General features: G+C 58.8%; 2 protein-coding genes across 8 annotated transcripts in view; one reads left to right on the top strand and one right to left on the bottom strand.

Annotated features, from left to right (window-relative positions):
* Positions 1 to 4,087, top strand: part of NRXN2 (neurexin 2) — a 95,232-nt gene extending 91,145 nt beyond the window's left edge. For 6 of the 7 annotated variants that reach the window (XM_044259594.1, XM_044259592.1, XM_044259593.1 and 3 more), the window contains one exon: positions 2,991 to 4,087. In XM_044259594.1, the coding sequence (XP_044115529.1) occupies positions 2,991 to 3,877 (887 nt within the window). In that variant the 3' untranslated portion in view covers positions 3,878 to 4,087. The remainder of the gene's footprint in view (positions 1 to 2,990) is intronic. The other variant, XM_044259596.1, reaches the window with a different exon arrangement.
* A 4,654-nt stretch (positions 4,088 to 8,741) lies between these two features.
* Positions 8,742 to 16,982, bottom strand: SLC22A12 (solute carrier family 22 member 12). The gene is made up of 10 exons (XM_044259597.1): positions 16,129 to 16,982; positions 15,399 to 15,502; positions 14,781 to 14,935; positions 14,539 to 14,707; positions 12,066 to 12,189; positions 11,828 to 11,943; positions 10,958 to 11,172; positions 10,474 to 10,582; positions 10,083 to 10,286; positions 8,742 to 9,534 (listed from the first exon to the last, which is right to left on the bottom strand). Exons 1-10 carry the CDS (start codon positions 16,528 to 16,530, stop codon positions 9,471 to 9,473), a joined length of 1,662 nt encoding a protein of 553 aa, XP_044115532.1. The 5' UTR covers positions 16,531 to 16,982; the 3' UTR covers positions 8,742 to 9,470.
* Between the last annotated feature and the right edge of the window lie 5,943 nt (positions 16,983 to 22,925).

Here is a 22,925-nt window from a genome sequence, read left to right as displayed (position 1 = left end):
TGCCCAAGACAAGCCTGATCCCTGAAGCTTCCAGGAGCTGCTGGTGGCCCCATGGAAGATGGAAGGTAGAGATGGCTGTAGGGGAGGGCTGGGGCCATGGAGCAAGGCGGTATCAGGCTGAACTCCACAATGCCTGCTGTCTTAGGCCAGGAGAGAAAGGCCATTCAGAACCCAGTTGCTCTGGCCCATGAGAGGGGCTTCCATGCCATCCCTGGATACCAGGCACCGTGCTGGGTGCTAAGGAGATGGGCCTCAAGCCTTCCTGGAAGAGGAGGTATTTGGTTGGGCTTGAAGGATGAGTGAGATAACCACAGGGGCAAGGTGTTCTCTGAACAGAAGGCAAAGTTCAGGAAGAGGGGAGGAGGTATGGTCCAGCAGGGAGGGGACCCCTGCCATCACTGGACACAGGCTGCCAGCCTCCCCCCAGGAGCTGAAGCTGAGTGTTGTCCTTACTCAGGGACCAGGGTGCTGGGCTGTCCGTAGTGGGTCCAGAGCTCAGGAGGGGCCAGAGGAACAAATTACTCATCCATAGGCTGGAGGTCTGTGGGAGCCCGGCCTTGGCCTCGCCCTGGGCCTGGAGCCCAATACTTTAATTTTATAGATGAGGAAGCTGAGAAGAGTGAGAGAAGCTTGTCCAGTCACACAGCGTGGCCTCCCAGGTTAGCAACGGAGCTAAGAGTCAAGCAGATTACTGCGGGCATGGGGAGGGGGAATCAGACCATGCCAGGCTCCTTGAGAGACTTGGCCCTAGTGACCTTGGGAAGTCCTGCCCACCCCAGGCCTCCGCATCCTCCTCCATAAAAGACCGATGTTGGACAGTACCAGCTCCACAGGACCTGCTTGTCTGCTTTTGGCTCAGTTTCTCAGTGTGGCGGAGCCCCAGGAAGGCCAGGTGCCCTGGGGCTTCACAGTCTGGGGTGCAGGTGAGCCCTCGCCCAGGGGGAGAGTGGAGTCTGGTGGGAGGAGCAGCCTGAGGAGCTCGGCAAGCTACAAGTTCAATGGCAAGATCTTGGCTGTGGCTGGCTGGCGTGGCCAAGGACAGCACTGCCTGGTTGCTGGAGCTTGGGCTGCGAAGATCAGCAGTGTTTGAACAGCAAGCGCAGACACTGGCGGGCTTAGAGTGCAGGAGGAGGGACGGAAAGATGTGGCAGTGGCACGTGGCTGGCTTGGCTGCAGTGGGGCCCTGGGATACTTCCAAAGGAGCGGGTAGGGGGTTGTGGAGTCATGAAAACCACACCCTGCAGAGACCAAGGTTAGGGCAGGGCTTGGGTGGAGGGAGAGCTAGAGAGGAAATCTTCAGCCCCAACCAGACCTAGAGGTGCCTCCTCTAAGAGGAGGAAGACTTCCCCTCAGCTGCTTAGAGCCAGACTCCTGCTGGCTCTACCCCACACCAGTGGGTTGCAGTATTTGGGAAGGGGTAGTGGGCCGATGGGAGTCGTAGTTGTTGACCCAGGGGCTGATGGGAATTGTAGTCCTTATCCCTCCAAGAGCTAATGGGAGTTGTAGTTCCCACCCTTTAGGGCTGATGGGAATTGCAGTTTACGCCCAGAGTACCTCAGTTATAAGACCTAGGGAGAGAGGAGACCTAATCACCCCCCACAAACCTTGCCCACTAGTGTCCCCCCACCCCAACCCCTGCCCGGGGCCCTGTATTAGCAAGTGCTTCCTTCCCAGATGGCTGTGTATGTATTTTCTTTTCTTTTTTTGCTTTCTTCTTCTTTCCGTTGTTTTATTATTGTTTTAACAATAATAAGAGGGCCAGAGGCAGTCAAGCCCTGGTCAGGTCCTGGCGGCCCATGGGGGTTCTGGGGAGGGGGAGGGGGGAAGCCAGTGGGGGTCAGAGGTGGAGGGTGAAGAAAGAGAAAGTCGGGGAATTAGGGTTAGCTCAGGACTCATGTGTCCCAGTCCACTTCCCTCCCTCTTCCCACCCCCTCCCCACCTCCCTGCCTCTACATGGCTTCTCACCACCTTGCCCAAAGTCCTATGGGACAGGACCCTTCTCCAGTGTGTCTGTCTCCTCCTTGCCCGCTCTTTCTCATGAACCTTGTCACCTCCCACCTTCAAGTTCTCATATTCCCATGGCCAGCCAGCAGTTAGCCTTCAAAGCTTCCCATGATCATCCCCTCTCAAGTCCTCTCACCCATGTAGCTGCCAGCCATGTACCTCTTCCCGCAGCCCTCCTTTCCACTGCCCCCCACACACACACTGACACCAAGTGGTGGTAACAGTTTCTCAATGCCAGCCTGCACTGTGAAGATTTTAGCTTTGTGTTTAATGAGGGGGAGAGGGCACAAGTGAGGGAGGAGAGAGAGTATTCAGGAGGAAGCAAGATGTCCAGGGAGAGAAAAGTGAGGGAGGGAGATACCAAACAGATAGACAGAAAACGTGGTACGGAAAAGTTGTTTTTTTCTTATTTTTTCCGGGAGAACCCGCTTACACAGCTCTGTTTGTAATTTTTTTCTTCATGCTAAAATCACACGGCCTATTTGTTGATGTAAGTTGCCTGAATTCCGTGGTATGCTATCTTCTTTTTTAAAAACAAAAGAAAAAAAAAAAAAAAAGCAAAAGCAAAAATAGAGAAAAATCTAGAAAAAAAAAACCCTAAAAGATACTGTTGTTAGGTTTGTTTAAATGCTGCTCTTGTATCTGTTTTTAAGCCTTAAACCGGTAGAGTTTGTTTTTTTTTTTTTCCGTTTCTTTTCGATTTCCTTTTCCTTTCTGTTCCTTTTGGTTTCTTAAGACAAACAAAAGACCAAAACCCAGTGAGCCACAGAGCCCGTGCGTGGGGCGCCCAGGGCATTTGAGCCGCTGCCCGCTTAAAGCGCAGTGCTCCGGCCGGCTGGCGGGCGGGTGCGGCCCGCTCTAGTCTCCGCCAAAGCCAATTGGAACCGATTTGGGTGTGTGAGGCTGTTGTTTCTCTCTCGTGCCGGCCGCCTGCACCCTGGGCCCTCGCTGACACCCTGTTTTTTCTCTTCTCTCTCTTGTTCTAGGAGGAGAGTTAATATTGCCCATTATCACGGAGGACTCCTTAGATCCCCCTCCCGTGGCCACCCGGTCCCCCTTCGTGCCCCCACCCCCCACCTTCTATCCTTTCCTCACGGGCGTGGGCGCCACCCAAGACACCCTGCCCCCGCCCGCGGCCCGCCGCCCGCCCGCCGGGGGCCCGTGCCAGGCCGAGCAGGACGACAGCGACTGCGACGAGCCCATCGAGGCCTCCGGCTTCGCGTCCGGGGAGGTCTTTGACTCCAGCCTCCCCCCCACGGACGACGAGGACTTTTACACCACCTTCCCCCTGGTCACGGACCGCACCACCCTCCTCTCGCCCCGCAAACCCGCTCCCCGGCCCAACCTCAGGACAGATGGGGCCACGGGCGCCCCCGGGGTGCTGCTGGCCCCCTCCGCCCCCGCCCCCAACCTGCCTGCGGGCAAAATGAACCACCGAGACCCGTTGCAGCCCTTGCTGGAGAACCCCCCGCTGGGGCCCGGGGCCCCCACGTCTTTCGAGCCGCGGAGGCCCCCTCCCCTGCGCCCCGGCGTGACCGCCGCCCCCGGCTTCCCCCGTTTGCCCACAGCCAACCCCACGGGGCCTGGGGAGCGCGGCCCGCCGGGCGCCGTGGAGGTGATCCGGGAGTCCAGCAGCACCACGGGCATGGTGGTGGGCATCGTGGCGGCGGCGGCGCTCTGCATCCTGATTCTCCTCTATGCCATGTACAAATACCGCAACCGCGACGAGGGCTCCTACCAGGTGGACCAGAGCCGGAACTACATCAGTAACTCGGCCCAGAGCAACGGGGCCGTGGTGAAAGAGAAGGCCCCGGCCGCCCCCAAGACGCCCAGCAAGGCCAAGAAGAACAAAGACAAGGAGTACTACGTCTGAGCCCCGGCACCGCGCCCACTGCCAGCTGTGCCCCTCCCGGGAGGGCCCGGGAGAAGGGTGCAGCCCTCTCCCTGCTGGAGCTCTGGGGACCCGCTCCCTGGCTGCCTCAGACTTCTCTCACGAAGAGGAAACGCAAAAAAACAAAACAAAAAAAACCAACAAAAAAAAACAAAACTAAACAAAAACAAAAAAAAAAAGAAAGAAAGAAAAAAGAAAGGAAAGAAAAATGAAAAGAAAGAAAAAAAATGAAAAGAAAGAAAGAAAAAAGAAAAAAATAGAAAAGGAAACCCCGTGCTCGTCCCCTTCCTCCGACGGTCCAGTGAGGCGGCGCTGTCCGTCCTGGGGCTGTCTGTCCCTCTCCGCTCTGCGCCTGCCCCGGGCAGGGCACGTGCTCACAGCCCTGGGTTGATTTATTTTTTTAAGGGGGGAGGGTAGTTTTATTTTGGTGGGGTTGGGCGGGAAGGAAGGCTGGGGGTTTTGTAAAGTGTCCGCTACTCGTCTTGTTCATTTCCTCCATTTTTCTTCCTCCCTTTGTCCCTCCTGCCTTCCTTCTCTTCCCAAGCCCTCCGGCCCCCATCCCAGGCTTGCTGTGTCTCTCTGTCCCCTCCCTCCCTCTCCACTTCTTTTTTTGTGTGTCTGGTTTCTCCCTTTCCTACCTTTGGGTTTCCAGAGTCGGTGGGAGAAGGGCGGGCGGGTGGGCCCAGTGGCCCAGCGGGAGGGGAGCAGGGACAGGGCGGGGCAGTGGGGTGGCCCCCCAAGCGCCCCCGACTCTGCCCACCAGGAGGAGACGCTGGCCTGGTGCCGCCCAGGGAAGGGGCTCGGGGCCTGGAAAGGCCTGTTGTGTTGTGTGCCGCCGGGCGACGTGCATTGATGGGGAAGCTGCTGGAGGAGCAGGGGTGGGGGGGGCGGGTGGGAGGGGAAAGACAAATGCAGATATATATTAAAGACAAATTATCTAGATACCGCGAGCAGCAGCCTGTGGCACCCGTTGGGCGCGGGCATCAGGGAAGAGAGAGAGCCGGGCGTTGCCCGCTGACTGCTGGGGTCACTTCTCTGCCCACGGGCTCCCTGCTCCCCCAGTTTTTTTTCTCTCTTTGTTAACAAATGTGTCTGAGTCTTGGAAAACACCCCAACCCCGGAAATGTGTGGGAAAAGAAAACAAAAACTTTCCAAATCCAAAGGTCCTGTGCAGTTTTTTGGGGGATGGGTACTGTTGGGACATTGGTCCTGGCTCTGTTCTGGGGTTTGGGTACAAACTGGCCAGTGAGAGCTGGTAAGTAGCCTCCAGAGTTTTGGGCTGATCATGGTTTTGGGTTCCTGTCTTTGTCTCACCCCCATGTCCCTCCTGGCCTGAGGATGGGGCTGCGGACCAGCTGGTGGGTGGCCTGGGACAGCCCACCCACCTGAGAGCCTCAGGACAAATCCCCAGAGGCAAGAGCATCATGTTGCGCCCTAGTGGTTAAAGTGTGTCTATGCTGCTTGTGCGTGGGTCTTGCAAGAGCCCTGGGGTTTCTAAAGCCCTTGGGGAAGCTGGTGTTATTCCCGGGTGACAAGAGCTTCAGGGGCTGAGTCTGCATTGACCCCCCCCCACCCAGTTCTGCCTAATTCCAGAGTCTCTGCTTTTTCTGCATCTCTAAGGATTTGGATCCTATCATTTGTAGCCCTTCCCCCACCCCCCCACCTCCAGTCCGTGCTGGCTGACTGTGCGTAGGGCCTGGGCTCCAGAACCTCCCCCCCCCCCAGGTGTTTGCTCCTTCCTGGAGACACTGAACAGGGCCACGGTCCCAAACACGCTACAAGGCCCATCTGTATTTGCTAAGCTCAGTGGCAAGGAGTAGAAACTTATGGCGAGGGCTATACGTACCTGAGGCCCCGGACCTATGGGCATTCTCTGGGGAGCAGAGTGTGGGAAGTCCTCATCTCCCACGTGGCAGTGGTGGATGGCCACGCCACTGGACACATGAGCCATGACTCAGCCCTGCTTCTGCCACTCGGGTCTCCTCCACTTTGTGCTGGGGGATCTCACCTCCTTCTGTCTCTGCTTTCTCGTGCCTTTGGCTGGCCATCACCCTTTACCCCTCGGATCTGCTTCTTGAGCTTCCAACCACAGGTGGCTCTGTCGCCGGCCAGTTCCTTCTTGCAGCTTCCAGCTCACAAGTCTGGCCCATGTTTAGGCGTGGATCCCTCGCAGGATCCATGGGCTTGATGTCCACAGGAGCTGGGGCTCCCCCGCCCTAGCTCCCCCGCCTGCCTTCCATCCGGGAATTAAGCTTTTGTTTGAGGATCCTCCTTAACCTGGGGTGTTTCCCCGGGGACCTTTGAGAGCTCTTCCCCAGGAGAGTGGGCTCTCCTGCAGCCACCCCCCAGGTGTGGATTTCCATAGACTTTGCCTCTCCTTGCCCTTCTGAACCAACCACCTGGGGGAGGCATGGGCTCTGCTCGCCCCCCGCTGCTCACAGTCTTGGAAACTGAGGTCAGCTCTAACCCCCGCTGTGGAAGCCGGGGGAGGCCCTGACTCAGGGCAGTCTTGCCAGGACATGCTGTCCCTATGCCAGAGACGATCTTGCGCCCGGGGTCTTTGACAGCAGCTGCTCTCTCTGTCCAAGGGATGGAAACATCTCAGTTTCCTCTGCCCCATCACCGCTAGCCAAAGAAAACAAATAGAAACTGGCAGGAGTTCCGTGGTGCCAAGAAGGGAACATTCTTTTCCAGAAATTTCTAGAATTGTCCTAAACAGTCTATCAGAGTAAGGGACCAACCAGAAAGAGGGACAGTGCAGGAGTTGGAAGAACAGGTCCCGGTCCTGCTCACTGCCATGTGGCTGTAGGACTGGGTGTTTTCCTCTCTGTGTTGGGAGGCTAAGAGCTCCTGTGAGGGCTTGGTTGTAAGAGGAGAGATTTCTGGATTCTACCATGGACTCAGTTTATCCGTCTGTGAGATATGGTCTCCTCAGTCTCAGCTCTTTCGTCTGGGCATCTGATGTTGAACTTAACACTGGGCCTGAGCTGAGCTTCTTGGGGTCTCGCTGGCCTGGCAGTGACCCCCAGGAGTGTGCAAACAGCATCTGGGGGTGACTGGAACTCCAGAAACCTCGCTCTTGGACACGTGGTACTTGCAAGGATATGTCAGGAGAGTCCACTTGGGGAGGATCAAGGAGAGAGTTGAGGAGGAAGCTCCAAGTGGGGTCTAGCTGATACCTTGACCTTGAAGACCACACAACCCCCCAGGGGAAGGAACACGAGCTCAGCCAGGGCTGGAACCCTTCTGGGAGGACATCCCTTTCCTGGATCCCTTTCGTATCTGGAGCCGAAGGAGCCTGCATTGCCCTCCCCACACCCCCTTCTGGGAGAGCTGCAGGCCTGGCCGGAGATAGAATGGCTGGAAAATGTCCTGAACCACTGTCCTGTCCCCAGTGCCTGAGGCCTCTACTGCCATGGGGGGAATGAGCCTGTGGGGGGAGTTGATGGGTTCTTTCCACACCCAGTTCCCATGGCTCTTCCATTGCAGGGTGCTGCTGCCGCCTCTGGGCTCAGGAGATACCTGTGGGGAGCATCAAAAGAGAGGCTGTGCCCCAAGGCCTGCTGTTTGTGTGACGGTGTCCAGCTGGAAAGCGGGCCTGTGACCACTGCCAGGAGAGTCCCCACCCCACCATGGTGATGACACCCCCTAGCTGCCCGAGAGGGGCGGGGCCCTGGAACCTCCCAGCTTCCGGGTCCTGTTGAGTTCAGTGAGGGGAGGACATGTTGGAAGCAGGTAGGTCCTGGGTTCTAGAAGACTGGGACCCCCTGGAAGGGCCAGGAGGAAGTCTGCTCTGAATGTGGGCAGAGGGGTAGCTCTGACCACTTGGTGAACCAGAGAACACTCTAGGGGAGAGGGGGAGCCATTTCTCACCAGCCCTGTGTTCTCTCTTCTGGAAGCTTCTGGACACGAGGGTTCCCCAAGAATGCCAAGCAAGACTAAGGAAATAGCTGGGGCTCAGCTGGACAGCAGACAGACAGGACCAAAAGTTCCGGGCAGGCTGAGACAAACTTGCCTTTGGGCAGCTTTACAAACGTGATCCCCACTGCCCTTGTCCTGGGGTTCTGCACTGAGGGACAGCCTGTGATGGCTGAAAGACATGATCCCAACCTTTCTTCCCCTGAGAGGCCCCCGGGCTGCGGCAGAAAGACCAGGCCAGTGAGTGATCCTGTACAAGTGTTCCCATCGCTGGGGTGTGTGTGTGTGTGTGTACATGTGTGTCAGGGCATAGCCCTTCCTGGAGCTGCCCAGAAACAGTGACCCAGGCAGAAGCAGAGGTCACCTGAGCACAGCTCTGGGGTGGTGGGGACCCCGATGTGGGTGGGGTCACAGATGGCTTCTGCCTACACCCACGTTTGTGTTTGGGGGCTCGGGCGTCCACCACCTTCCATCTGAGCCCTTGTCCGGGGTTTTCCTGTAAGGGGTGCCAGGGGACTCCACGGGGCCCTGGCTGGTTCTGAGAGCGAGGTGTCAGCTTCAAGAGGCTTCACTGGCTGCCCGGTTGTACAGTCTGAGGCCAGGGGGGAAGGGGATGTCGTAGCCAGGGCTCTGGAGACTGGGGCTGAGCTCCTGCTTCTCTGCCCCCAGCTGGGGTTGCAGACGGTCGCTTTCTCTGAGCCTTACTTTCCCGTCTGTAAATTGGGCTGCCTTCCTTGAAGGGTTTGGGAAAAGATAAGACGATGCCTTGAGGTACCAGGGGGATGCCCAGCGCACAACAGGCTGGAAAGGACCGACGCTTCGGCCTGGGAAAGGGCCAGCCCCTTGAGGAGCTCCCCAGAACTCTCCGCCTTCCCCACCATCCCCACCCCTGCCCAGAACCCACAGCTCATCCCTGGAGTCAGCTGGGGGCGGTCATTTGTCCCTTTATTCCCTCTTTTGTCTCCCTCGCACCAGGGGGCCTCCTGCCAGGCTCTGTGTGGGAGCTGGGGTCAAGGGGTGAGCGGGCCACCCCAACCCTCTGGGCATGTCGAGGCTGTCCGGGTGGGGCTCTGGTGCGGGGCCAGGACTGCGGGTAAGGATTTCACTATGGCCTCGGGCTGGACCCTGGGCCCTGGGCCCCCGGATGGAGGCCATTGCCGTGGGTCTGGGAGGGACTCAGTCAGGTAGAGGAGGGGCGGGGAGGATTGGTTCTGTGGCTGCAGTGTGGAGAGGCGGACCCGAGGCCAGAACTGTCTTTTGGGAACTGCTGAGGATCTGAGACTTGTGTGGGGCTCTGGGGCCAGCGCGAGGAGCTGGGGAAGTTTTGACCTTGGGTGATGATGCCCTCCGAGCTTGGAGGGGGGCCATGGGCCGCTGGGGGCTGTGAGCAGTGGGGAGGGGAGCGGGGGGTGACAGCTTCCCAGGGTCCCTGCTCCTTCTCACAGTCACGAGGGAGAGTCCTGTGAGGGTGCACAGGGCAGCTGGCAGCCAGAAGCCATCCTCTTGGGCTTTCTCTATTGAAGGTGGCTTCTCAGGCAGAGAGAGGCCGCCCTGCATCCTCTTCTAGAGATGGGGGCCTTTGCTGTCCTGCCTTCTCCAAAGGAGAGAAGTGACCGTGTCACTTTGCAGAATTCACTTTGCAGAATTCCCAGGAGGCTTAAAAGTGTGTGGATTTCAGGACAGTGGGTCCTGGAGCGCTGTGCGTCGCCTTCTTTACTGCCCTGTTCAGACACGAAGGACAAGAGGCTTTTGTCTCCTGGGTGCAGTGTGACCTCTGAGCCCTGCACTGTGGCCCTCCTGAGGACTGGGACAGGACTCCTGCCCTGCTCTCCCGAGCCCAGGAAGGAGCTCCCTGAGAGCGTCCTGGGGAGGGGGTGACGGTGACAGCCCTGCCAGCCATCCAGGGGTTTCAGCGGGAGAGTCTGGGGCCTATGAGGCCACCCAACAATGCCCATCGCACCCTTGGCCCTCTCCCTTCCGAAGGACTACACACATCCTTCCCCTTGACCTCTTGTAAGGTGGAGCGGAGGGCGGGCCAGCTATCAGGGCCTCAGATGGTAGCATGAAGGGCAGGAGACCGAGTCCACACTGTCAGCCAGGAGACCCAGCCTTTGGCCTCCCCCCTCCCACAGATGTACGATGTGACTGAGCCAGGCTTCTGCGCCCTGGCTTCTCCCTCTGCCCAGGGGAGGGGGTGGGGGGCAGGGCTGCCCCATTCTGGGCTTCCCTGGGGGTACAAAGAAGGTGGCCCCGGGTGGAGTTCACTCACTCGTTCTGCACATCTTGAATGGTGTCGGGCAGCGGCAGGCTCTGGGTCTCCGGGAGCAGGAGAGCAGCCAGGCCGCTGAGCACGGGCACCCCGCCATACAACAGCAGGGGCAGTGCGCGCCCGTGGATGGCCAGCAGCCGGACCAAAGGCCCCAGGATCGCTCCCCCACGGGCTGCCATCTGGCCCAGACCCACCGCGGTCATCCTGTCGTCGCAGACACACTGGTGAGAGCCCCTCCCACCCCCTATCCAGGGTGGCTCAGGGGTCCAGGTTGACCCAGGACGCACGTGGGCGGCCCTGAGACCACGTGGAAGGGAGATGGCGGTGGGAACGGCTGAGGCTGGGTAAGGCTGTCCCCACCGTGCCCTCCCAGCTCCGGGCACCCCCTTACCTGAGGACGGTGGGGAAGAGCTCCCCGGTGTAGACGCTGACGCACGTGAAAGCAGCCCCCACGCTCCCAAGCCCCAGCACGGCCAGGCCTGAACGCAGGGCCCTCATCTCTGTGGACAGAGACGGGCTTAAGCAAAGCCGGTGGCAGGGGCCCCAAGGTCAGATGGGGGCTCTCTCCAGCCCAGGCCCCTCTCCGACCTCCCAATGTCTGTGACTCAGCTCTACTTGGGTGTCCCCAGAGCACGTTCCGAGGGACCTCATGGCTACATTCACTGTCACCAAACTGCCGCCCACCTGACACCCGGAGCCAGACCCCGGGAACACTCCTGGCCCCCTGCTCCCCACCTTCCCCCTGCACTCGGGCTCTGAGCCATCTCTCCCGGAAGCCCTGGCAGCCTCCTTCCTAAATGGGCTCTGGCCCAGCGCTCTCTGTTCCTGGCTCAGCGCCCCCAGGTCGGGAAGCCTCGCGCCCCTGCCATGCTCACTGAGGGGCACGAGCGTGTTGGCCAAGACGCAGAGTCCTGACAGCATCAGGGACCCGGCCTGGGTGGGCCGGCGGCCCAGACGGTTCAGCAGCAGCAGGGTGACTATCTTGGCCGGGATGTCCACGACCCCGATGAGGACCTGGAGCAGGAAGATGTTGCTACCCAGAGCCTGCAGATCCAGGGCCAGGCCGTAGAAGGTGAAGCCAAAGGCGAACCTGCGGTGGGGCCCGGTCGCATCAGGCTGGGGGAGAGCTGCCCAATGGCTCCCGTGTTCCCAGACCCATTTCCACCCTCCTCCAGCAGGCTCCGTGTAGCGGTGGGGTGGCCTCTGTAGACCACCTTTCCCTGGGCCTCTCTGTGAGGTTCGGCCAATGGGGAGCCCTGATGGGAGGCACAGGTGCACCGGCCCGGGAAGCCTGGGCAGGATATTCCCTCCTCCCTCCCTCTGGGTGCCACATCCCGTCCCGTCCATGCCTGCGGCTTCTGCTGAGTGTGTCTTTCCCCCTGTGACCTCAGCGGTGCCAGTCCTTGCCGGGTGGCACTGGCTCTTGGGCTCTGATAATCCCCCTCTCTCCTCCCTGGCCCCTCCAGACCAGGCGGGTGGGTGCTCTCCTTCCCAGCTGGCTGGGTGGTTCAGTACCCGCCCCCCAACTTCCTCCTAGAGCCTGACCACTAGAGGGGAGGTGGCCGTGCTGGCAGAACCATGGGCCGACAGGGGAGTCATTAGAGGCCCCTTGACTGGATGCCAGCCAGAGCCCTGATTCCAGGGTCTCCAGTGGGGGAATGGGGGGTGCCAGGGACAGCCCAAGGCAGGCCAGAGGCAGAGGCTGGGGTGCCAGGCAGGGCGGGGTGGAAGGGGCGTCCGTCTACCAGCACAGAGTGGAGGCGCAGGTCCGCAGGCGCAGTCCAGGCGTGCAGATCAGGGTTCCCAGGCTGGGGGGGGCCTGGCTTGCACTCAGCTCCTCCTGCATGGTTGACAGCAAGACCTGCAGGGGTGGGGTGGGGGCGCCCCGTCAGCACTGGGAGCCCTGCGCCAGCTCTCCTCCCCCTGGCCCTCCTCCTCGGGGGCTGGGCGGGGGCAGGGACAGGGTCCGAGGGTTGAGCTCACCTCCGTGGTCAGCGCATCCTCCACCTCCCTCTTCCCGTTGATGGCGGCCGCCCTCCGCAGCTCCCGCAGGCCCGGCTCCAGCCTGCCTGTGATGAGAAGCCATCGGGCAGACTCTGCCAGCCGCCTGCAGGGGGTCGGGGGGGACATGGGAGGGGACACTGCCTGTGGCTCCCAGGGCCTGACCCGCAGCCTCACTGCCCCTCTGTTTCCTTCCGTCCCCGGGGGTGGTATCACCGGTGCCCACAGGCCGCAAGCTCCGGGAGGCCACGCCATTTGACACCCTCCTCTCCCTATAGGCCACCCTTTCTGCCTTTTTCCTTCTCCCTCTCGGATTTTGGTGGGGAGGCCCTGTCCCCCACAAATAACCTGGTGGCCTTTCCCTTGCCTCACCTGGTAACCAGGCCTGGAGGAACCCGTGTGCCATAAGGACCCCCCAGTGGTTACAGGACAGCAGACCTGTGAGATCCCCCCCACCCCGCCAGGGTCCCCTCCTGTCCTGGGCCTCCCTGCTGTCACACAGCCTTCTTGCTGGCTCCTCCCCCAGGGGCCCCTCCTTGCAAACAACTTCATGCCCAGCCAGGGGCTCAGGCCTGGGGCAGGGTCTTTGGTCCTGATGTCACCAGGCCCCTCCACCTGCCCCCAGGCAGCCACCAATTCCTGTCACCCTCCAGTACGCCTTGCACCTGACCCCTCCCCACTGCCTTGCCTCACTTCTGACCCTGTGGCCCATGCCAGGACGTTAGCGAACCCGACACATCCCAGCTCCCCCTCCTCATGCCAGGACCCAGGCCCTAACACTAACCTCACCCCTGCAGCCCTCAACAGCAGCCCAGACTGCTTGTACCGGCCCAGCCCACTGAGTCCCCGGTCGTGCCCACCGCACTCCACTGGCTCTTGCCTCCAGGCCTCTGCTCAGGCAGGCCCCCCCAGCCAGGCCCCCCTTTCTCCCAGGAGCAGCAGCCAGGGGTGCGGCCGCCTGCTCCAAGTGTACAGGGCCCTGAGGTCCTCCAGGGTTGGCAGAACCAGGGAGAGAAGGGGGACCCAAGGCACACGTTAGAGTTGACAAGAGCCGGTGACCTGCCGAACTTGAGGTGGGGGACGGGGAGGGATGGGGAGGAGGGATGGGGATGTCATGGTGACCCTGACTCTGGGACCTGGTGGGTGGGGGCTGCTATCCCTGCTACAGGAGCCTTGGAACAGAGCCGGTGTGGGGGCGTGATGCCAAGACCCCGTCACGGAGATGTCACACAGCGGGTGGCAAACGGGAGGCTAGAGGCCTGGGAAGAAGCAGGACCCACAAGGGAATTCGGGGTCTGCAGCACATGGAGGGAGTCAGAGCTGGGGGCCCCCAGTTGGGTGGCCTGGGAGAGAGCACTGGCACAGGAGCACCCCCCTCACCGCTGCAGGGGCCATGAGCCGTGCGAGGCCAGCATCAGCCTCAGACAGCCAGGAGGGGTGCCCTGGACTCCATTTCACTGACCTTTGCCCTTTGCCCTTCGCCCTTCGCCCTCCGCCCTCCCGCCTCCACTCTGCTGGTACGGGGCTTAGCCCGCAGAAGGCCACCCGTTCGGCAGCACATGTCTGAGCCAGCGCACCAGGTGTGGTTGTCTCCTGCTCTGGAGAGTGACTGCGAGTTAGGTGCTTGAGGCTCTGTTGTAAGAGCTTTGGGCTCCATCCCGTCGGGCTTGGAGAGGTGTGAGTCAGCCCTCCTTCCAGTACAGGAGCCCCGTCCTCCCCTGGGCTTCTGCTGGCCTTCCCTCTGCAGTGACCACAATGGCCATGCAACTAAGTTGCTGGGTGTGTAGGTGAATGAGCCAGGCTCAGCTCTACCCTAAAGGGCATCCAACCATCCATCCAACCATCCATCCATCCATCCACTCACTAGTTGATCATCCATCCATCTGTCTGTCTGTCTGTCTGTCTATCCATTTCATCCATCCATCCAGGAGGCCATCCAACAAATGTTTACTCTGTACCTACTCTGTCTCAGGAGCTCAGCAAGAGTCATGCCTGATTTATTTCAGGGCAGCGCAAGGGCTCCCTGACCTCTCACACGCGAGAGCCCAGTGTGGGTGCCGGGAGTCCCCTCTGACCACTGGGTCTCCATCCCTGTTCTTTAGTAACAAGGTCGGTACATAAGGCTGCCTGGGGTTGTGTGTGCGCACGTGCGCGCTGTATCTTTGCATCTTACCCCACACATGCCAAGGCAAGCAGGAACTCAAGACGGAAAGGGGCCAAGAAGTGATGGGAAGGATGGGCTGGCAGAAGGATGAGTAGAGGAGGAGGCACTGGGAGGAGCAGGGAAGGGAGCGGCACCGCCGGCACTTGGGTGAGCATCGTGGGCCGGTGGCCGTCAGTGGAGCCAGGCCCCTGGGCCTCCCGTCTGGCTGTGCTCCCGGCCTCCTGCACCCCCAGCCCTCTGCTCCCGAGGTGGAGGGGGGGCAGGTCTCTGAGGAGGGGGGATGGCACCCACCAGGAGTACAGGAAGCAGAGGAAGAAGGGGGCGGAGACCGCCAGCTGCAGCAGGGCCCAGTCCCGCACGCCGTAGGCCACGCCGCCCATCAGGACGTGGCCGAAGCTGAAGCCCAGGGTGTTTAGGGTCATCATCAAGGCTCGGGCGCGTGCCGACGTCCACTCCATCACTGCAAGGAGACCGCCAGGGTCAGCGGGGAGCCTGAGCCAGCCTTCCCTGCAGGGCCCGGGCCGGGGACCTACGGAGCGTGCTGGTGTTCATCATGACGCCTGCCACGCCGAAGGCCGCCAGGAAGCGGAGCAGGCAGTACACGGGGAAGGTGGGTGCGAAGGCGGCGGCCGTGCCCGACACGGCCATCTGAAGGTAGTTCCAGGTCAGCACCAGCCTGCGCCCGAACCTGCGGGCACACAGACACACAGGTGACTGGATCCCCAGCACCCCATAGCACTAGACACGGGGCTCTGGACACCCCTGGGTTTGCCTGTCGGGCAGAGGCGGAAGGGACCTTAGTTATCCACCCACAGGAGGCTTGTCTGCACGGGCAGAGTCCCCAAAGTCCAGGCAGCTCTAAGGCGCGCTGGGCACAGAGGAGCCCCCTGCCAGCGGGAGCAGCACCGGAAGGCAGGCTCGGGGCTCAGCGGATTTCAGCAGTGAATGTGGGATCGGACAGATGACCCTCTCCAACCCCAGAGACTTGGGGAAGCCACGGCCCAGGGTGAGTCTGAGGCTCGCCCAGCGCCAGAGCCAGGAGGTGTCAGGAGCGAGACCCATGCAGATGTCGTGGCTGGCAGCGGGGCGCTGTGGGAGCATGGGGGGCAGGGCGCGAGGGAAGGGGGGCTGCCAGAGCCGGGGGCACTCACCTGTCAGAGATGTGGCCACACACGGCAGCTCCCACCAGGATTCCTGACAGGTAGAGGGACTGGGCCATGGGCTTCAGGGCGTGGGAGTCACACACCAGGTCCCACTGGTGAGAGAGGAGTAGGAGCTGAGCCCAGAAGGGAGGGGGCGGAGGCGCTGGATGGGAAGCCCCGTGTGAGCTAGGTGGGGGAGGGTGGCCTGCGGACCTCTAGGGTGGTAGGGCCGGGCTGTCACCCTGTTGTCCTCTGGTCCAGGGTCAAGCCCTCTCTAGACTTGTTTGCTCTCCCCTGCCGCACCCACTCTGCAGGGCGACCCTGAGCTGGGGCCTTGTCCCCACTCTCCTGGGCTTCTCTGGTTCTACAAAGAGCCCCCTTCCCCTTGCTGGGATAGGCTGCCCCTCCCTCTTGCCCAGATTTGACTGGACTCCGGGGGGGTCACCTGCCCCCTGACACAGGCGGTGGGGAGAGCTCCCTGAGTCACAGCTGATCAGGTCCGGCCCGGTTCTCGGACCATCCACTCTTCCACAAGCCCAAGTCCCCTGCTGACTCCCCAGACTCCCCCTCTCCCGTAGGGCAGGAGGTGTGCTGGAAGAGGGGCTGGAAAACCACCTGTGGTGAGTGAGGAGGTGGGTCCCTCCCAGGACTGGGCCATTCTGAGTCCAGCCAAATAGGAGCTCTGACCTTGGCTTCTCAAGTGCCAGGACTCGGGGAAGGTGTCAGGAGAGGCTCTTACCTTGGCCACGATGGTGGAGGTGAAGGTGCTGCGGTCGTAGACCCAGCCGTCCACGCACGGCTCCGTGGCAACCTCGCTCCAGTTGGTGGTCGTGGCGTTGGGGTCCAGGAGCTGCCACTGTGGTTGGCGGAAGCGGCGACACTGGTGGGGTTCATGGTTGGGGCCCGGTGGGATAGAAATGGTCAGGAGGTCCTTGGGGCCCAGGGCCCCAGGGACACTGGCCTGGGCAGTGCTATTGTCCAGGAGGGGCACCCAGCAGCGGTGGTTGGGCACGGCGGCCGAGAAGTTCTCCAGCATGCTCTGAGTGGTCAGCCACACGATGGGGACCACCAGAGCCACCATCTGGAGAACCTGGAACCTGCCCAGGCCACCCACTTGGTCCAGGAGCTCAGAAAATGCCATGGAGCCCACTTGGGGGGACCAGTGGAGTGCCCACCTCACAGAAGCTGGCCCAGGGCTAAGGAGCCGATGCAGGGAGGTTGTTTCTCCCACAGCAGCACCTGCTTCATCAGCCAAGAAGTCTGGAGCATGGCAGAGGCCGGCCTCCTCGTCGCTGACTCTGGGTCAGGGCTCTTCGGAAGTCTGTCAGTAACGGTCACTCGTGGTGGCTCTGACTGGGACCAGGAGCCGTGAGGTGTGATCTCGAAGCCACCAGCATCCTTCCAGAGATGCAGCTGGCCCCAAACCTCCAGGAGAAGCTGGTTATAGGAAGCAGGGAACATGGAGACTGAAAGCACCTAGACTGGAATTAAACTGTGACCAGGTGACATTTACGGAACAGGGGTCAGAAATCAGTCAAAGTTTAACCCAGCTCTGAGGGAGGCCCAGGGGCAGAGCACAGTGGTTCCTGCCTGGTGGGGAGGCCTGGCCAGGGGCACCTGGTCTCTGACAGGTGTGGGGGAGGCTTCGGCAGGGCTGCTGCCGTCCCCCAGCATCCCTGCCCGCCTCTCAGTGGGGACTATCCAGGGCTCATGCAGAGAGCTGCTGGCCGGGGACCTTACTCATCCTGGGACTGGTGTGAGCCAGGAGTGACATCTGTGGGCTTCAAGGACTTCAGCTTGTGTGTGTGTGTGGGAGGGGCTGGGCCCAAGTCAGCCATCTGCACCCCCACCTCCCCCGATGTGGCCCTGCCCTCCCCCTCCCTCTACCCTCCCCTCTGTTGTCTGCTGCCACTGATGCCCATGCTCCCTTTGCTGTCCCTCTCTCTGAGCACTTCACAGGGCTCTGCCGTGTCAGCAGATGTGTGTGCGTGATGTGTGGCAGCTGGAGGAGGGGCGAGGGAGCAGTCATGGCGACCTAGCCATTTCTTCTCCTGTGCTTTGGGGTATGAGGCTGCCTATTTCAGGAGTAACTCCCTTCCCCTGGCTTTCTGTCTTGCCCACCCTCCCTCTGCCCGTCCATACAGTACGCCAGGTACAACCTCTTTGCCTTCCTGGCCTCTGTGCCCCGACTCCCCCCATCACTTCCACAGTGTCCCCTGGGCCGGCTTAATGGGCTCCCATCCTTGCTCCTGTCCTTGCCGATGCTCCCAGCCTGGGCTCAGCTTTGGGCCACATCCTATAGACACTACAAGTGCCTCCTCCTCCAGGGGGCTCTGCTGGCTTATTCTTGCGGCCCTCCTGGGCTCTAAGTCAGGAGTGGAGCCCCATCTTTGCACTGGCCTGCACCCTTCTATCACTGTCCAACTGGTCCCATTTCCAGCCAGGTCCTGGAGGGCAGGGACACTTCCGTAGGGTGTCTTTGGGATCAGCACGGATTTGGACAGCAGGTGCAGGCCTGCTGGTTTTAATAGCAACTTCTTTTTTTTTTTTTTCCCCGAGGATAAAATCAACATATACACCTTCTGGACATTTCAGAAAATATGGAAAGGTACAAAGAAAACAAAGATCAGTCCTAAACTCAGCAACCAGGGATCGCCACTGTTGACACTTGGGAGTAAATACATCAGGAGCCTGCTCTGGTCATTTGCACATTCAGCTTCTTCATTCTGGGCTGCAAACCAAGCTCAACCTCTCCTCTTATAAAACCCAAACAAAAAGCCTCTGACTTTAACTAGCGATTCTAACCTGTTTACATTTATTGGAATTATTGTCATGTGTGGACTTCTGGTATGTTTTCGTCTTTGCCGTATTTTCCCTTTACATCTTGGTTTCCTTGTTCCTATTGTCTACTGAACCCACTGCATTTTCTTGCTCTATTTTTCTTCTGTCTTGGTTGGGCGATGGCGCATGGCATTTCTGTTAGCTTTCTATGGGAGCATAGCCTCCCAGAGCTATTTTATGTCCCCTCCTCTTCCATCCTCTCTCAAAAGATGTCCTTTCTCCTTATTTCACTAAGAAAATAGAAGTCATCAGAAGCCAACAGTCTCGTTCTCTGATCTGCCTCTGGGCCCCCCCATTCTGCCTTTTTTCCTGCTTCTTTTCCTGTTACCATTTCTAGACAATTCCACAAAAGAATTACCAGTCTTCTCCAATTTCCCTTCCCATTCTTTTTGGGATAGATTCCCATCGGGTTTTTGTCCGTGTCACACCCCAGTCCCCAGTGACCTCACTGCTGCTGTATTTGGTGACTTTTTCAGGGCTCCCCTTACTTGAGTCAGCACAGCTTCTGGCCCGTCTCCCTCTGGACGGTGCTTCCCAGGCCAACACCTTCTGAACCTGATTCTGTCTCCTTCACTGGTTCCTTTTCTTCCCCGCACAGTCCCAGTCCTTGGTCTTCTTCTCTATTGTTGGCACAATTCACATCTTCGAGGACCTCTTCTTGCAAGGTTCGGCTTTAATCCAACCGCCTAAGCTTGGGGGTCTGCTGGAAGAACTTTCTAGGCCCCAGGCAGAGTCACTCCTGCATGGGGGCACTGTGTCAGCAGGTGGGGGTCCTGGGGAAACTGACAGAAGCTGGCAGAAGGATGAGAATTCTTTTTTTTTGCTCTTTTTTAAAATTTAAATTCAATGAATTAACATATAATGTATTATTGGTTTCAGAGGTAGAGATCAGTGACCATCGGTCTTATGTATCACCCAGTGCTCATTACGTCACAGGCCCTCCTTAATGCCCGTCACCCAGTCCCCCGTCCCCCCAACCCCCTCCCCTCCAGCAACCCTCCGTTTGTCTCCTATGATTAAGAGTCTCTTATGGCGGGTGCCTGGTTGGCTCAGTGGGTTAAAGCCTCTGCCTTGGGCTCAGATCATGATCTCAGGGTCCTGGGATCGAGTCCCACTTCGGGCTCTCTGCTCCGTGGGGAGCCTGCTTCCTCCTCTCTCTACCTGCCTCTCTGCCTACTTGTGATCTCTGTCTGTCAAATAAATAAATAAAATCTTAAAAAAAAAAAAAAGGGTCTCTTATGGTTTGTCTCCCTCTCTGGTTTTGTCCTGTTTTATTTCTTCCTCTCTTTACCTATGATCCTGTTTTGTTTCTTAAATTCCACATATGAGTGAGCATGTAATAGCCTTTCTCTGACTGACTTGTTTCGCTGAGTATAACACCCTCTAGTTCTATCCACATCGTTGTAAATGGCAAGACTTCATTTTCTGACGACTGAGAAATATTCCATTGTATGCCTACACACACAGACCACATCTTTATCCGTTCATCTGTCGATGGACATCCAGACTCTTTCCATAGTTTGGCTATTGTGGACATTACTGTTATCAACATTGAGGTGCTGGTGCAAAGGATGGGAATTCTCACCAGAGTCAGCTCTCCCGGATCTTTGTGGAGCCATGTTGAAAAGGAAGGTACAATTTCACACTGTCCCTTCCTTCCCAAATCCACACTCTTGTGAATTCAGGTTCCTTTTGACTGTCCATCTTTTCTCTCCCGCGGACAGCTATAGCCTCCTTGTCTCCGGTTTCGTGTCCTGAGAACTTGCTTGACTTCCTGTCTAGAAGGGGGTGCAAGTTATCAGTCCTTGCATATGCAGCCATCAGGTTGGGGTCCCCCAAATATGGCCAAACAGAAACTTGGGTTGCACACCATTTGCAGCTGGGGCCGTCCGGCCTGTTGCCAGCTCTCCGGGGATTAATCTCCGTCCTCTTTCTTTCGGCCGTCTTTGGGGGTGGCTCCGGATCTTGGGAGGCTCCAATCTTTTGCACTGTCTCTGGGGACACCTCTTGCATCCCTGGAGTCCTTCGGTACTGCCTGGAGTCTTTTCTCTCTGTTCCCACTGCAACTTCACAAGATACTCGAAAGGATTAAACTGTAGCTGGTCAGAAGTTGATCACAGTGGAAGCTGATATTCAGAGCGGGATAGGAAATTTTTTTTTTAAAGATTTTATTTGAGGGCGCCTGGGTGGCTCAGTGGGTTAAGCCGCTGCCTTCGGCTCAGGTCATGATCTCAGGGTCCTGGGATCGAGTCCCGCATCGGGCTCTCTGCTCGGCAGGGAGCCTGCTTCCTCCTCTCTCTCTCTGCCTGCCTCTCTGCCTACTTGTGATCTGTCTCTGTCAAATAAATAAATAAAATCTTAAAAAAAAAAAAAAAAGATTTTATTTGACAGCCAGAGATCACAAGTAGGCAGAGAGGCAGGCAGGGAGGTGGGGGAGCAGGCTCCCTTCTGAGCAGAGAGCCCAGTGAGGGGTTCGATCCCAGGACCCTGAGATCTTGACCTGAGCCAAAGGCAAAGGCTTAACCCACTGAGCCACCCAGGCACCCCGAGGGATAGGAAATTTTTGAAAGAACTTCTCCCCTAAGCAAAAATGAAACTATGTAGCCAGAGAGAAAGAAGCCCTTCCAAAGACAGACAGTTCTAAATTTAGAGCACAGGAATTTTTGATTTCCATCCCAGCTCAGGCTCTCCCTGATGAGAAGAAGCAAATTGAATATAATGTAGCTGGACGGTGGGGGGGTGATCCTCTGGATATGGTTAGGACTGAAAGGCATTTTGAGTCCTGGACTAGTGAGCTCACCTAAGGAGCAACCTTTCCCCCCGCAGAGATGAGGTCTGAGATGGAGCCCCTGGTCTCTAGTTTTTAGAGGTCCGGGAGAGGAGGAGCCTGCAAAAGCGAGTGGTTTCGATTACGATTACGATGGAGGGGGAAGAGAGGGACGAGGAGCACAGGGTGGTTCAGGTGGGCCGAAGACGGAGGGGAGATCACGTCGTAGAAAGGCGTAGCGTCCCCTGCCCAGAACCAGCCTCCGAGAGCATCAGGTGTTCCCAGGAGCTTGCGTCCGGCCCCGAAAATGCGCACAGACACCGTGTTCGTCAACATGGGTTTTTTTTTGGACCCGGGGATGCACCGTGGACATCTTTCTGGTCGGATCGTGCAGCAGGGTTTTTTGTGATTCCTCCCAACCCCCGATGTCCTGCAGTGACAGCAGCTGCCTCTGGTCCCAGGCCAGGCCAGGAGAAAGGGCAGGCAGGAGCACTTACTGTCAGTGACTCAGCAAATTCCCCAGGCAGCTAGCAGGGCTGGCGGAATCCAGGCAGGTGGCTGGAGGAGGCAGTGGCCAGAGCCAGCTGGGCTTGCTTCTGCCTCCAGGGTCCCCAGAACTCGGGCCACAGTATGAAGGTGGCATTAGAGTCTCTGCTCTCCTTCCGCCCCCCTCCCCCCGCCCCCCTTCCCTCATCTCCGTGGGCTGGATTCTTTAAGACAGGATGACTCTCCTGGAAGAGCACTCTGGGTCGGGCCCTTTGAAGGTGTCAGCCGGCCTCCAGCTTGTCATTCCTGTGCGAGGCCTTCGATGACACCCCAGAGCTTCAGAGGCAAGACCAAGCGGCCGGGAGCCTCCTTCTGGCCCCCAGGGCACCCCCAGAGCCTTCGCTGTGCTGCCTCTTTCCCAGGGCCTGCGCCCTGTCCCCACAGAACACGGCTCGTTCCTAAAATGCCCTGCACGCTGTCTCCTCTCGTTTGCTCTTCCGTCGGTCCGTCCGGGAGCCACTGCTGCCAGCCCCACCCCGCCCTCCCAGCTTCTCCCCTGCTGCCCCTGCTGTGGATCTGACCTCTTCCCTCCACCAGATAATGGCTCCATGCGTCCTAAGGGCCTAGTTCGAGTCCTGGTGCCCCTGACAGTGCCCAGAGCAGGACCCGGTGTGCAGACCAGGGGGCCTGGGCACAGCGCGGCTGGACAAGTCTCCAGATCCTCCTCTGTGGAAAGAGCATTACAGACCCCACTTCACAGGGTTGTTTCTGGGGTGGGAAGTCCTGGTTCTCACCTTCTCCAGACGTCTCAACACCCACGCGCTGGTGCCTAGAGTTCCAGCGTCTCTAGAATCTCTGAAGATCTGGTCTCCTAGTGGTTCCTGGTTCCCAACAGCTATTTTGGGCGGGTCTGAAAGTCTGGAACGTTCCTTTCCGGAAGAATACAGTGGCCCCACTGCTTCTCATCACTAAAAACTATGCCCCACACGAGGCCACAGGCTCAACTCAGAACTCCCCTTGGAACAGCTGAGAGATTACCCAGTGTCTCGTGAAGATGATGGTGAGGGCTTGTGCCCAACGGTCGTGGAGTCTTTATTCTGTGTTGGAGACGATTCCAAGTTCCCTGCCTGTATCAACTCATTTAATCCTTCCAACAGCCCTTCCAATGAGATAGCCCATTCTTTTTTTTTTTTTTTAAAGATTTTATTTATTCAACAGAGAGAGAGAGAGAGAGAGTGAGAGAGGGAACAGAAGCAGGGGGAGTGGGAGAGGGAGAAGCAGGCTTCCCGCTCAGCTGGGACCACCTGCTCTAGCCATCGTCCACGCTGGCACCGCTGGGCGGGGGGCAGCCGAGAGCGGGCAGCTTGGAGCCATTGTGGGGAGGTGGCCACACTGTGGCTTTAATTGGCCCCCTTGTGCGAGCTGCGGCGGACTTGACCGCA

Source organism: Neovison vison, chromosome 7, assembly GCF_020171115.1.
Source record: "Neovison vison isolate M4711 chromosome 7, ASM_NN_V1, whole genome shotgun sequence".
NCBI lineage: Eukaryota > Metazoa > Chordata > Mammalia > Carnivora > Mustelidae > Neogale > Neogale vison.
The sequence above is the reverse complement of the archived record's forward strand: the minus strand, read 5'-3'. Positions and strand labels throughout refer to the sequence as shown.